The sequence below is a fragment of the Crocodylus porosus genome, unplaced genomic scaffold, assembly GCF_001723895.1.
Source record: "Crocodylus porosus isolate Cpor-Errol unplaced genomic scaffold, CroPor_comp1, whole genome shotgun sequence".
NCBI lineage: Eukaryota > Metazoa > Chordata > Crocodylia > Crocodylidae > Crocodylus > Crocodylus porosus.
The window spans coordinates 104,899,686-104,912,914 of record NW_017728931.1 but is presented as its reverse complement, the minus strand read 5'-3'; the positions used below and the strand labels follow the sequence as shown (position 1 = coordinate 104,912,914).

The 13,229-nt window shown below is 39.6% G+C and overlaps 1 protein-coding gene across 1 annotated transcript in view; it reads left to right on the top strand.

Annotated features, from left to right (window-relative positions):
• Positions 1-13,229, top strand: part of IQUB (IQ motif and ubiquitin domain containing) — a 54,305-nt gene extending 41,076 nt beyond the window's left edge. The window contains exons 11-13 of the mRNA XM_019543449.1: positions 581-829; positions 7,580-7,765; positions 12,307-13,229. Of these exons, the coding sequence (XP_019398994.1) occupies positions 581-829; positions 7,580-7,765; positions 12,307-12,474 (603 nt within the window). The 3' untranslated portion in view covers positions 12,475-13,229. The remainder of the gene's footprint in view (positions 1-580; positions 830-7,579; positions 7,766-12,306) is intronic.

Here is a 13,229-nt window from a genome sequence, read left to right as displayed (position 1 = left end):
AGAACGGGAGGAGTGACAAGGTAAAAAGCGTTTTTTGATTATTCCTCTCTGCATTTTTACACCAAAGAGAACATTTGGCCTTTATAATTTGATATTTGGAAGCCAAAACACTAACATGTTTATAATTTCCATTTTTTATCTTTTGATCCATGTGACAAATTGCATCTGCCAGATTACATGCTAAATTACAGATCTAGTTTGCTGTTTTTTCACATTCAGTTATATTTCCACAGTTGCTAAAGATCTGGATACATACAGTTAACAGCAATTGCTTTGCAATATAATGTCTCAGGTCTTAATCTAGTTATAGAAGAATAAAGCAGTTGATTTTTTCTCTAAATTGTTTTAACAAACACAGTAAGAACAAAAGATACAAAGCTTGTGGATTAAAGAAAACCAGTTTGACTATTTTTAAACAGTAATTCCTGTTCTGGGTTTTGAAGCTAGTCATTCTTATTATATTCTGGTGTGATGCCTTACATAAATCTAGAAAGAAAATTTATTCCTAAGGATGTCAACACCACCCTATTTAATAGATATCTTTTACCTGTTAAACTTCTTTTCTTTTCTTTTTTTGTAGGTTCCACCAGATCCCTTAAAGCTTTATAAAAACATTAACTTTTGTCATGGTTGTGAAAATTGCCTACCATCTACAGAATTCTCCATACCTGCCAATTCACTCACTGTTGGCAGATGCCGACGGTGTTGCAAGCTTGATAATGAGGCTCGGCAGCGAGAAGCCTTTTTGAAATACAAATTTATGCTCAAAAATCTCAGACAATCTGAAGCAGATTATCAGGATGATACTAAAATTGCCTTTTTGGTTCAGGTACTGTGTGCAGGTATAATGCTAGTGAAAATTAATGACTTGTGTTGAGTCCCACTTTTTTCCCCCCTGTGTTCATTGGTGATGCTAAGGGCAGTTGGTTTAAGTTGTTATATTAGTCCATTACTTTTATGTACTTCTAAAATTAGAAAGAGATAATCTGAAAATGCATACAGTTCCTCCTGTGTTACATAACATGTGGTTCCCTCCTAATTAAACAAGCGTGAAGAAGCTGAGTTGCGGTCTTAAAGTGTAGTAGAACCAAAAAAGGGAAAGGAGAGTCTAATGGTCAGTATCCCGTATTTACCTGAATCCAAGACAGCCTGGAATTTAAGACGACCCCACCAGTAATTCTGTACATTCTATACATGAACACTTTTATAAGTTTGTTATAATTTTCCCTGTATAAAATCGAATTATTGGAGGATTGTCTTAAACTTGTCCCCATCACTTCAGAGGGGATTAGGCCAAGAGGGGAGTAGTAAGGGGGCAGGCAGTGGTATAGCCAGTGAGCTGGGCATGCGGTAGGGTTGTAGGGGAGGTGAGGGAGGCCATAAGGGGGCAGGTGGTGGGGAAGAGGCAGGCAGCTTGCCCCCTGCCACCTATCCCTCCCCCTGCAGCCTGTGCTCCCCACCTGGCCCCTCACAGCCACAGTACAGGGAGAACGGAGATGCGTGAGAGAAGAGGTGTGCGGGGGTGTCCAGGGGTGCGAGGCAAGAGGCAGCTGGGGCAGAGTCTGCAGGGGGCAGGCAGAAGCTGTGACATTGGCCTGACTGACAGTTGGAGGCAGAGCCACAACAGCTTCCTGCCTCCTCCCCCACCTCATACTCTATTCCAAGGCGAGAGGCTTCTCCCCACTCCCCCGCCATGTTAAATGGGGTGAAAAACCTCACCTTGGAATTGGGTGAATATACTGGTCAGGAGGTCTGAGTTTTTTGTTCCTAGTTCTGTGTGATTATAAGCAAGCCACTGCACATCTGTCTCATCATCTTTATAAACACTTCTATTTAAGTTATGTAAAGATGAATAAGGCTTATAAGGAGTTTCAAGACCCTTGAATTGGATTTATTTAATTACTAGAATCTTGTATTAAGCTTTTGAATAAAGAAAAGACAATGACACAGGCTTTGAGCCTTCTTCACTTATTTAGTCAGTTGAACATTTTTGGATTTTATTATTTTGCAATCATTACTTAGAATCAAGATTTAGTGAATTATTGATAGTGTCACTTCTCTAAATTATTTACTACATTCTTTAATATTTGAAGTGATTGATTGATTGATTAACTAGTTTGTGCTTCTTAGTGCTTTTGGAACATCTTAATCGATTTTTTTTTTTTTTTTTTTAAATCTTTATTTTGAAAAAATGTGAATTTTAGTAAATGACTGCTTGGATTTTGTTAATGTACTACGTTGGCTCATAATATACAACTATAAGAGTGGAAGAGGATTAGGCTTCTAGTGTTAGCAGGCCCATATTAAGAAATATTATTCAAGTAAATGGATTGTGTAGATATTGTTAGTTCTTGTTGAGAGCACGTTCAATTTACTGATAAAAATAATGGAATCCTAGGACTCCTATGAAGTCCTAGGAGACAGGTGAGGTACCAGAAGAAAATAATGGAAACTTTTTTTTCTTCTTGGCATGAAATTACTGCTTGTCTTAGTTTGGCCATTCTCCAAAGCCTTGTGACATTCTTATTCTTGAATCTCTGGTCTGTGCATGTGACCAGTGGAATTTTCCCATTTAAAGTCTTTGGCTGCCAAGCAATTACAGGCAGGTTCATGAGTGCCTTGGCCTGGAACATTGGTGTTTCTTGCTGCCCCCAACTATCAGATCTTCTAACTGCTGACTGAAGGAGCATGTCTCAGCTCTACCAGCTGAAATTGGGCCATTTAAACATTGCAGTTTTATTAATGCAGTTTTCATCCACTTCAACTGTGGTATTTTGCCAGATAACAAAGGAGTTTTGGTCTGGCCTCACAGTCTTAGTTCATTGAGCTTGTACTGAAATCTTACGCTTCCTGAATTTTCTATGCTGCTTGGCCATTTTTACAGACTTACTGACCCCCAGTCTTCAGTCCTCCATTCCACTTAAGGGATACCCAATTAGCAGCTCTGGCTTCTAAAACTGTTTCAGGAACAATTTGAAGATATTCTGATCTTTTATGAAATACAAAAATACTTGTTCCCTGGTTCAGGAGGAAGAAGGTAACAGAGAATGTATTGAGGTGAAGATAAAAGGTCAAAGATGCAACACCAATATAATGGTGGGGATACATCATAGGCTACCAAGGCAGGAAGAACAGGTACATGAGGCACTCTTCAAAGAAATTATTCACAAATTGTGGGTTGGTACTGATGGGAGACTAACTGTGTGGAAGAAAATTTTCTGTTCCAGATTTCATGATCCTGAGATGGGGAAAGCATGAGGTCAGCAGAACTAAGACTAGATTTCAGTTGACTGAAGGAGTTACTAGGCATGCTACCATGGGAAAAGAGACTGAAAGATAAAGGTGCCCAGGACGGCTGAAAGCTTCTAAAGAGCACAGTACTAGAAGCCCAACAAGGAACTGTGCTGATATGATGGAAACACAAGAACTATAGCAGGGCACTAATGTGGCTGCACAGGAAACTTCTAGGATGTCTCAAGTGCAAAACAAAAGCGTACAGGCAATGGAAAGGTGGTCAGATCACCAAAGAGGCATACCGGGGAATAACAAAAACTTGCAGGGACCACATAAGAAAGGCAAAGGTTTAAAAAAAATGAGCTTCACCTGGCAAGGGAAGTTAAAGGCAACAAACAAAGCTTCTATACGTACACAAAATGCAAAAGAGAAGGAATGGTGCAGCAGTTACTGTGCCTCAGTCTTCACAAAAATATTAGGCTGCAACCAGCCAGCTAATAAGGATTATTTGAATAAGGAAGGGGACAAACTGAGGGATGACATAACAAAAGCAGTTGGAAAGTTTTTGATGTGTCTGATGTTACTGGAGCTTTTCAATAAGGAAGTCTACTTGCAAGCATCTAGAGAAGGAAAGGCTGGTCTTATGCATCCACCATGGGTTTAGTAAGAACAAATCATGCCAAACAAATGTGATACCTTGTTGTCTACAACAAGATAACTAGGTGGGTGGATGAAGGAAATGCTATGCATATAGCATCTGGACTTCAGCAGGACTTTAGACAAAGTCCCATATGACCTTCTCATAAACAAACTGGAGAAATATATGCTGGACACAACACTACTGTAAGGTGGATAAGACAACTAGCTCAATAGCTACAAGCAAAGGGTGATTATAAATAGCTCTATATCAGAATGGCAGGAGGTTTCAAGTGGCGTCCCACAGGATCTGTCCAGGGCCTAGTGCTGTTCAATGTGTTGATTAAAGGTCTGGATGCTGCAGTAGAATGCAGCTTGAGCAAAATGTGCAGATGATACCAAACTGGGAAGGATCACAAACACTCTGGAAGACAGGAATGTAATTCAGAGGGATCTTGACAAATTGGAAACTGAGCTGGAGCTAACACAGTGAAGTTCACTGCTAACAAATGCAACATACTATACATCAGGAGGAATAATCAAAAACAGAAATACAAAATGGGCAGCACCTGGATGGATGGCAGGATCTGGAAGGATCTAGGAGTGTTGGTGGATCATAGACTCAATATGGGTCTGCAGTGTAATTCAGCTGCACAAAAGACAATTGCATTAATTGGGAGCGTTTGGGTGCAAGACACTGGAGGTGATAGTATCTCTTAACTCAACACTGGTATAAAAGAGACACTAGTCTCTTTACTCCAGTGTTGTAGTCTCTTTATTTCTCATCTGGTACTCTAGTCTAAAATTTGTGGTTTGGGGCTCCTCATTTTCAAAAGGACATGGAGAAGTTAGAGAGGAGGGTACAGAGGCAGGAAACAAATGATAAAGTGTTGGGAAAGCAAGCTTTATGAGACAAGGTTGAAGGAAATAGGCATGTTGAGCTTGCAGAAAAGGTGTTTAAAGAGGGAACATGTTAAGTTCTCAAATATCTGAAGGGCTGCTATAAGGAGAACACCTTTTTCTGCCTTGCTGCAGAGATCGGGATGTAAACCAATGGTTTAGACTGGATATCAGGAAAAAAAGCTTCTTCATTATTAGATCAGTGAGGTGTATTGGCTTAGACTTCCTAGGGAAGCCGTGTACTCTCCATAACAAAAGGTGTTCAAAAAGTTGGGTAAGAATTGGCAGAGCTGGTCTAGGAGTATACTATGGGTATTTCTCATGCTTCTGGGCTTTGCGGGTTGCCACTGTTTTTCCCTCCTGCTGCTGTGCATCAGGGTTTTTGGTTTGTTTGTTTTTTTTCCTGCTTTCCTCAGAAGCACTGGATGATGGCTACAGTGGGGATTTTGACTGGGGCATGCCAGTGTTCCTGCTAAGACTAAAACCCAGAGGTTCTGGCTAGAGAGTCTTGCCCCTCTGCTCATGGTCAGAGCAGTTGTCACATTTGGGGTCAGGAAGAAATGTTATCCCATGACTAGATTGGTATGGGCTGTGGGGATTTTTTGCTTTTCTCTGTAGTGGGGGGCTCTTCTTTGGATCTCTCAGTATATTTTAACAGTATTTTCAGCAGCAGGACCCTGGTTCCATTTCCCCACTCCTCCATCCCCCACTTTACCTGTGGCAGTTGAGAGTGCTATATGCCTTGTGGTTGTCTGACGGGGTTGATTGTGTAGTTTTAATAATAGGGTAGACTAGGATTTGTATAGGATGGTTAGAATAGGGATAATACTGCCTGGGGTGGGGGTGGATTAGATGATCTATGGAGGTTCCTTCCAGTTCTACTTTTCCTATTATTCTGTAATATGCTGCTGTCTGATAAAACAATTTACCTGTTGCAAATGGCTGATTTAACAGCCAGAGGTTCAGTGGTAACTCCAGGACTGGCTATAAGGTAGAGGAAGCATCTTTAGAAAAATAAAGTGGAAACCAGCCTTAGAAAAGCTAAAGGAAGAGAAAACCTGTAAGTCAGACAGTTAATGGAGCTCTGTACTCCAAACAAACACAGACTTCTGAGGATACTGAGCCTATCACATTTGGAACAGGAGAATGTTCCTTGTGCCCTCAGGTCATATTTCCCAATGGGGGCAGGACAGAGTCCTCCATCTGGTACATTGAGAACTCGGGATGTGACATTTTGCAAGAGTAGTGGCACTGGCTTGAAACCTTTAAGGGGGAGGGGGGAGTCAACCCCTATGAGGATATTATCTGTTAAAATGTAATTGCAATGGTAGTCAGGTGATTTTTGTTGTTGTTGTTCTGGAAGGAGACAGAAGACTGATTTATTTTACTAGCTTGGAAAAAGACAACACACTTTGAAATAAGTCTAAGTAAAAAAAATCTTTTATTATAATCTTGTAATCATTTTTTCCAAGACTGCTGCAGAAAAAAAATAATGAAATATAACAAAGAAGCTTGCCAGGGTTCAACATGAGCCACTGGCCCAAAACCACCTTTTGCATCAGAAGGACTATTTTAAGAAGAATAAGTAGTGATTTCACATGGCTAGTAATAAATCAAACAATGTAAGATTAGTATGAACAAACCATGATGCTAGGAGGAAATAATCCTCTTAGGCAAGTCCTTCGTATATGGAAGAACTTAAATACAAGCAGGTGTCCCATTAGGCTGTTTGGTGTTGTATTGTGTTTTGCTTCCTTTTATTTGATCTGAAGCACTGCTGCAGGGTGTCACAGTCCCTCTGAAGAGAATGACTAGCAATGTCATTACATGATATTAAACTCTATGACAACAGTAGAGGAAGGCAAAGGTGACAGAGCAGAATCTTTTTTAGAAGGCTTTTTTATGTTAACCTAATCAGAATATATTTAAGGTAGGCCAGATAGATTTCGTCCAATTGCCTTTCATCTTTTGCAACTCAGATTATGTTGATGATGTGTAAACTTCAGTAATATGTAACAGAAGCAAGTGTTGTTGTTAAATGAAAATTAATTTTGGACTCTAAATGTCGATAAGAAGGAATTTAATACATACCAAGGAACTGTTGCTGTTGTTAATAAGCAAAAGCCAAACAAATAGGTGTATCACAACACCAGGAAAGCCTAGATTAAACAGAAGAAACTTGATAATTATAAGAGCAGTTAAACAATTGAGCAAGCTGTCAAAGGAAGATATAAAATTGCCATCAGCAAAGGTTAATCCAGAGTATCTAAGAATCTAATCTTTTAAAGATGGTATAGGAAAAATTAAATTAATGCTTGTGTACAATACTGTAGGGAGAAGAACCTGATGACGACTTAATAAATGTTTCCTCTTCTCTAGCTAAAATCATTCTCTAGCACAGTGATTCTCAACTAGGATGCTGCGGGACCCTGGGGTACTACCACTTCCTTCGAAGGGTGCAGTGAGGTGCAAGGAGATAAGTAGATAAGTGCAGGCTCAAGCTTGTCTCTGCCTGCTCAAACCCCCATTCCCACTGTTTGGTTCCTCTACAAGGAGATAGCACTGTAACATATACATTTAGTTTTTGAAATTTGATGCCATTTAATTCACAAAAGTTATGAAGGGGTGTCTCAAGTCCGGTGAGGGGTGCCTCAAGTCCAAACAATTGAGAACTATTGCTCTAGTAGGTGCACAGAACATTTGAATTCAAAGTCTTCTCTAAAGGGTAGATAGGTAAAGTGCTTATTATTATTGTTTTCTGTTACAATAAAAGACTATTGTTCTTTTTCAAACCTCTTTTAAATTACAGCAACAAGATCTTCAGTACATGGTTGAGAACATATGGGGTTGTCAGTCAGCTCTTAGTGCCTGTAATGATCTTTATGATTTGGTCATGGTCAGATGGGATAAACATTATGAATGGTCTCCATGGAATACTATCCTCCTCACCGAAGATGAAGCGAAGGCACATCTTAAGCTGAGCAGCCTTGAGGAGGTAAAATGGAACACATTCATTTTTTCTTACAGTATATTTTACATTTAACAGGATCTTGTGATCACCTTGTTTCATTAAATCTATTTAATAAGAACAAAATTTTGTATGTAATGATTAGTTTCTGTTTAAATCTTAGTAAACATTCACCATGTACAAGCTTTTCTAAATGTCATTTTTAGATGCATACCATTTAAGTGTCACTTATTTGTTATAGTATACAATTAACTGTAAAAAAAATTTGCTTTTCTGAGTAGAGGATTTTACAAATCTGATTTTCTCAGTTAAAGAGAAAATATTTTTTGTTTAAAGAAATCCTTGAAATTCTTAAATGTTGTCAAAAGTTTTATGTCTAAATGTACAGTAATTTAACAAGTCCCACATTATAGCTATGGGGACTTAATGGAGTGGAATATGTAATACTCTAAAACTTAGGAGATTTCTTTATCTATATATGCCAGGTGATTGGTAATGGATTACAGTGTTTTTCTCTTCTAGGTTACTGATTTATGTTGGTAGTGACCTATGGTCATTGCCATGCAATGTCTGTTTGGTGGTCAGTGTAGTCTCACTTCAGTTCTTAATGACACATGTCCATATCACAAAGCAAAGTTTCTGTTGACACTAAGGCCCCTGACAGGTGTTACACTTAAGATGTAATTAAATGGTTAATCATGTCTTAAGTAGTGACATAGCTACATGTTCGTTCTATTAATGGCATGATAACAAAGAATAAGCTACAAAGTTATTACTCAGAATATGTATAATAAATTTGTGGGTGGTTCCTATCACACTTTTAATTGAATGGTGTATGGCCAGTGCTTCCAGTCTCTGGAACCTGCTGGAGCCCTTGAAGACTCCCAAGTGCTCTAGACACTGGGAGTGCCCGTCAGGTGATCGGGGCTCCCAGAGAGCACATGCTCCCAGGCTCCCCTGTACTGGCAGTAAGGTTGCAGTGGGATCTGAAGCTCAATTCCACAATCGTAGCATAGCAGGAAGCACAGTTGTTGGGACTGTGTATCAGATCTCATTGCACCTTTAATTTAACATCTAAGTGGCATCTTTCTTAGAGAGTATGAGACATGGAGACTTACTCTCTTAATGACATAAATAATTCTTTTGGTAGGACAGACTAGTTGAAGAAACTTGTATTGCTGCTGCCTGTTGCACAGTTTTTGTGTGTGCCTCATCTTGAGCTTTCAGAACAATCATTCAGACACCTTTTAGCATAATTTTTTAAAAGGTAAAATACATTTCATGCTGGAAGAGGAAACTCTTGTTGAATCGTCTCTTCCACATTAAATCAACAAAACTGAAAAGGCAGTCTGATTTCTCAGCAGAACCTTTGTTCATATAGGCCCCTGGCAGATGTTACACTAACACAACTAATGTCATTAGCAGGCTGACAGGAGCACAGTGCAGCACCATGCGGGTTTTGGGTTGCTTACATGCAGTGGCCATCAACTGATGGACATTGCTAGAAGCATAGCATCATGGACTGGTGCCCAATACTGTACTTCCTGCGGTGCTCTTAGTTATAAGTCAGTATAACTAAGGTGATATTATACAATTATGCTTCTGTTTCTCTAAATGCAAAATTCAGTGATACAGTCTCTTTAGCTTGCTCACTATAAACCCTAAAGGAGTTGTCCTTTTTTCTGTAACTACTTCCCTTTTAAATTTGAAGTCAAGCTTCCTAAAAATCTTTATCTGGTTTTCAGAACTATTACTGCATAAGCTGGTGGAGAATATTGAAAATGACGAGAAAGAACTATAATTCTACCAAAACATTGACTTACTTTTTTTAATGGACATAGAGGTCATGCAAGACTAGGAACAGATAAAGTTTTCCAAATAGTTTAAAAAAAAAAAAATGTTGCTTCATTTTAAAGCACTTCTTTTACATATTTAAAGTAGATCATTAGTAGTTGAGGGCCATTGTTTGCTGCTGGTGGCCACTTCTTGTTTCTGCAGAAATGAATATCAAATAAATGAAAATAGGGAAGATATTAAACCATGTTTTAAGGTGTCATTTGCTTGACAGTAAATAGAAATAAAAATGTACAGCTTTTCACCTATTACTGATGAGAACACAGCAAGCAAGAGACCTGAATTGGATTTAATATCAGTAAATTTGTTTAGGATGCAGGGTTACTAATCAGTAGGAATTGAGCAAAGTTTGACTAATGTCATCTAGGGAAACTTGTCTAGATTGAACTGCAGTCCCAAAACTGAAATTCCCACACAGAGCCCTTTGTGTATTTAATATAATTATGACAGTATCATATTGAATATAATTTTAAGTGTTTTCAGTTTGCAGAATTTTGGATGAGTGAACTTCTAGAATACAGAGTGGTTCAAAACATACTCTGAATAAAATGCTACAAAAATGTTTAAGATGATATGCCGTAATGAGCACTTACAAAGGTTCAGACCAATTCCAATCAAGAAACAGATCCTTTGTCCATTACCTTCAAAACACATGACTTGTAAGCACTGCCAGTCTCTTCCTGATCCTTTTCCTGCCCTTGACAGATGTTAATTTAGTTGTTCAATGGAATCTCAAGAATTTTATTCCAGATTCCAAAAATTGTATGTCTTGCCATACCCAGTACAGGTTTCCCTTGATTTATGCGGGTTCTCTATATATGAATTCAATCTTACACAATGAGCATATTTAGACCCATAATTCATTATATGCAAGGTAAATTCACTCTATGTGATCGGCATAGATGCTCCCCCCCTCCCCCCGCCCAAGCAGGTAAATCTTGGGGGGGGAAGGCCGTGGCCCCACTCACCCCAGCCCTGACTGCAGCAGTCCTGGGAGCGGCCAGTGCCAACTGCCTGCAGCTGCCAGGCTGTGCTGTGCTCCACCTGTCCCCTCACACCTGGGCTCACCCCAGCTCCTGGGATGTGCCAGGCTGTGGTGCAGGCAGCTGGTGTTGGCTGCTCCTGGAGCCTCTCCAGCACAGCCTGGGGTGAGTACAGACAAGCGGCGCCCTGGGCAGTATGGGGTACAGCACTTACCTCAGCCCTGGCTGCAGTGTCCCTGGAAGCAGCTGACACTAGCTGCCTGCACTAGGGTACAGCGCAGCCCAGGAGCAGAGGTGACTGGGGACAGGAGGAGCACAGTGCAACCCAGCGGTTGCCACCGACACCAGCTGCTCCTGGGGCTGCTGCAGCCAGGGCTGGGGTGAGTGCCACTCTGATCCCTCTGCTTTGCTGCCTTGTGTAGTCCCAGGAGCCGCACCCCTCCCCTAGCCCCTTCCCTAGTCCCAACCTCATTCCCTCCCTCCCTCACTGCCATGGCAATCTATCCCTATTTGTTACATTGTAAAGTAGGTTCGCTTTATGCAAATTTGATTTATGCACCATTCTCCAGGAATACATGTACAGCATAAATCGAGGGAAACCTGTATGCAAGATATGGCCTAGTTACCCTAGTAGGGCATGTAACATTTAGGATTTGGGATACAATTCTTCAGATCCCATCACCTGTCTGCTGGTGCTCTGGAAACTTAGCACTGTTCTTTGATGTTGGGCTGCCTAGCACACCCTTTACATTTGCCAGCCTATGAGGAGCCCAGAATTGGGGAGTAGATCCCAGGTTCCCCACATGCCCAGAACTCTAAAGGGCTGCCCCTAAAGCCCTGTTGCCATTGCTGCTAGGTAGCAATGAGGACAGGGCAGTCTGCAAACTTTGTCAGGGAGCCAGTGGCTCTTCCCCACCCCCCCCCGGTCCCCTTGGAGGTAGGAGAAGGAGAACGGATCATGTACATGCCACACATTCAAATTAAAGAATGATCCAAACCAGACACGATATGTTAAATGTGACGTTCCATATCATGTGATAGACTCCTTACATATGTGGCATATTACAGTTTATTGCACAAGTAGTGTATTAATTATGTGACAAATGTAACATCTGGCAGGCCCTAATGTAAACATATAATGCATGTGCTTTTGGTGATGTGTGGGATGCCCTACACTCGCATTGCTTTCTTATTTTTTTTCCTAACCTGACAGAGAGGCTATTATTTCACTGAAGGCACTCAGTACCTTCCAGACTCAGAGCCTGTCTATATTATGGGGCTGCAGAGCTAGCTGTCCACAGAGCCCCTAATGGAGATGCTATGCATGGTAATAGAAGGGTATTTTTCTGTCATCTTCTCTACTGTACCCCCCAGATTATAGAAACTAAGCTGGCAGAAGCCCTCTTCTCTCTGCATAATGGCATCCACACCTAAGGGAAAAGGAGGTGTACATACTAGCAAGTTACATTGACAGGTGGTTGTGATCTTTTTGAACATGCATCTGAGCTGATATATCTATGCTAGCACAAATTTGTAGTATATAGCAAGTCTTATGACTGCTGCACAGTCATTAAATAATATATATGAATTTGAATGTTCTAGTTTAATTTGTTAGATAGTAGGCAGTTAGCAAATACAATATTTATGCTTAGAATATGTAGCAACATATACAGATAGGTTGAGTGATTTTGCTTGCATTTAATGGAACTTGCATTTTTTTTTTACTTTCAGGCTTATGAAATGGTGTTTATTCATAGGATAAAGCACAAACATGTTTTGGCAAAAAACTATTTCTCTCAGATTCCAGAGATGGCATCTTTTTTGCATAGAGGTGACAGGCAGACTAACACAAAAGAACTTTTAATAACTAAGCCTGTCCCTTCTAGTTCAGAAGCATAACTCTTCAGAGATGAAGCTGCTCCCTGAATTATTGATTTAACATGACTAACATGATTTAACGGGATTAAAAAGTTGTCTGTTTTCATCTATAGCTTCATTATATTTCTAGAACATAAGTAAAATATCAAGCTAAATTTCCAGGAATCTAATGATTAAATACAGACCAGCTGTTAAAACTGTATTTCATGTTCTGTAAAAGTGTTATTTTTGAAAATAAAGTATATTTAGTGTGTAACCTTTAAAATTCAACAATATTTCAAAGAATTCTGCATAACAGTAGCTATCTATGTATCATGCAGTGCCTTAACTTTTGGCTGCAGTTGTTTTATAAATATTACAGCGAAGAATTTAAATAATTCCCTTTGTTTCCATTTCTATATTATAACATGGTAGGATTGAATACATTTTAAGTAATTTTTCTTTGTTTCAAATGTATCGGGCCCTTTGGCAGAAACCATAAATGACGAAAACTCTCATCAGCTCACAACTGCAGAATATATATATGCTAGTTAAAATATAGCTCCAATACCTTGCAAACATTTGTGCACAGAAGGAAATGTACACTAATGAATCATTCCACTGAATTTAATGGAACTACCTGCATGCAAGTATTTTGTAAAATTGGAACTCTATATTTTTAGTACTCTTTTGAAGTTACTGCAGGAGTCAGTTTCTCCCATAAATGTATGTTTAATTATTTTCTTCTTTGTATTTATATTGCATACATTTAATAAAAAATTATATAAGAAGTTTAA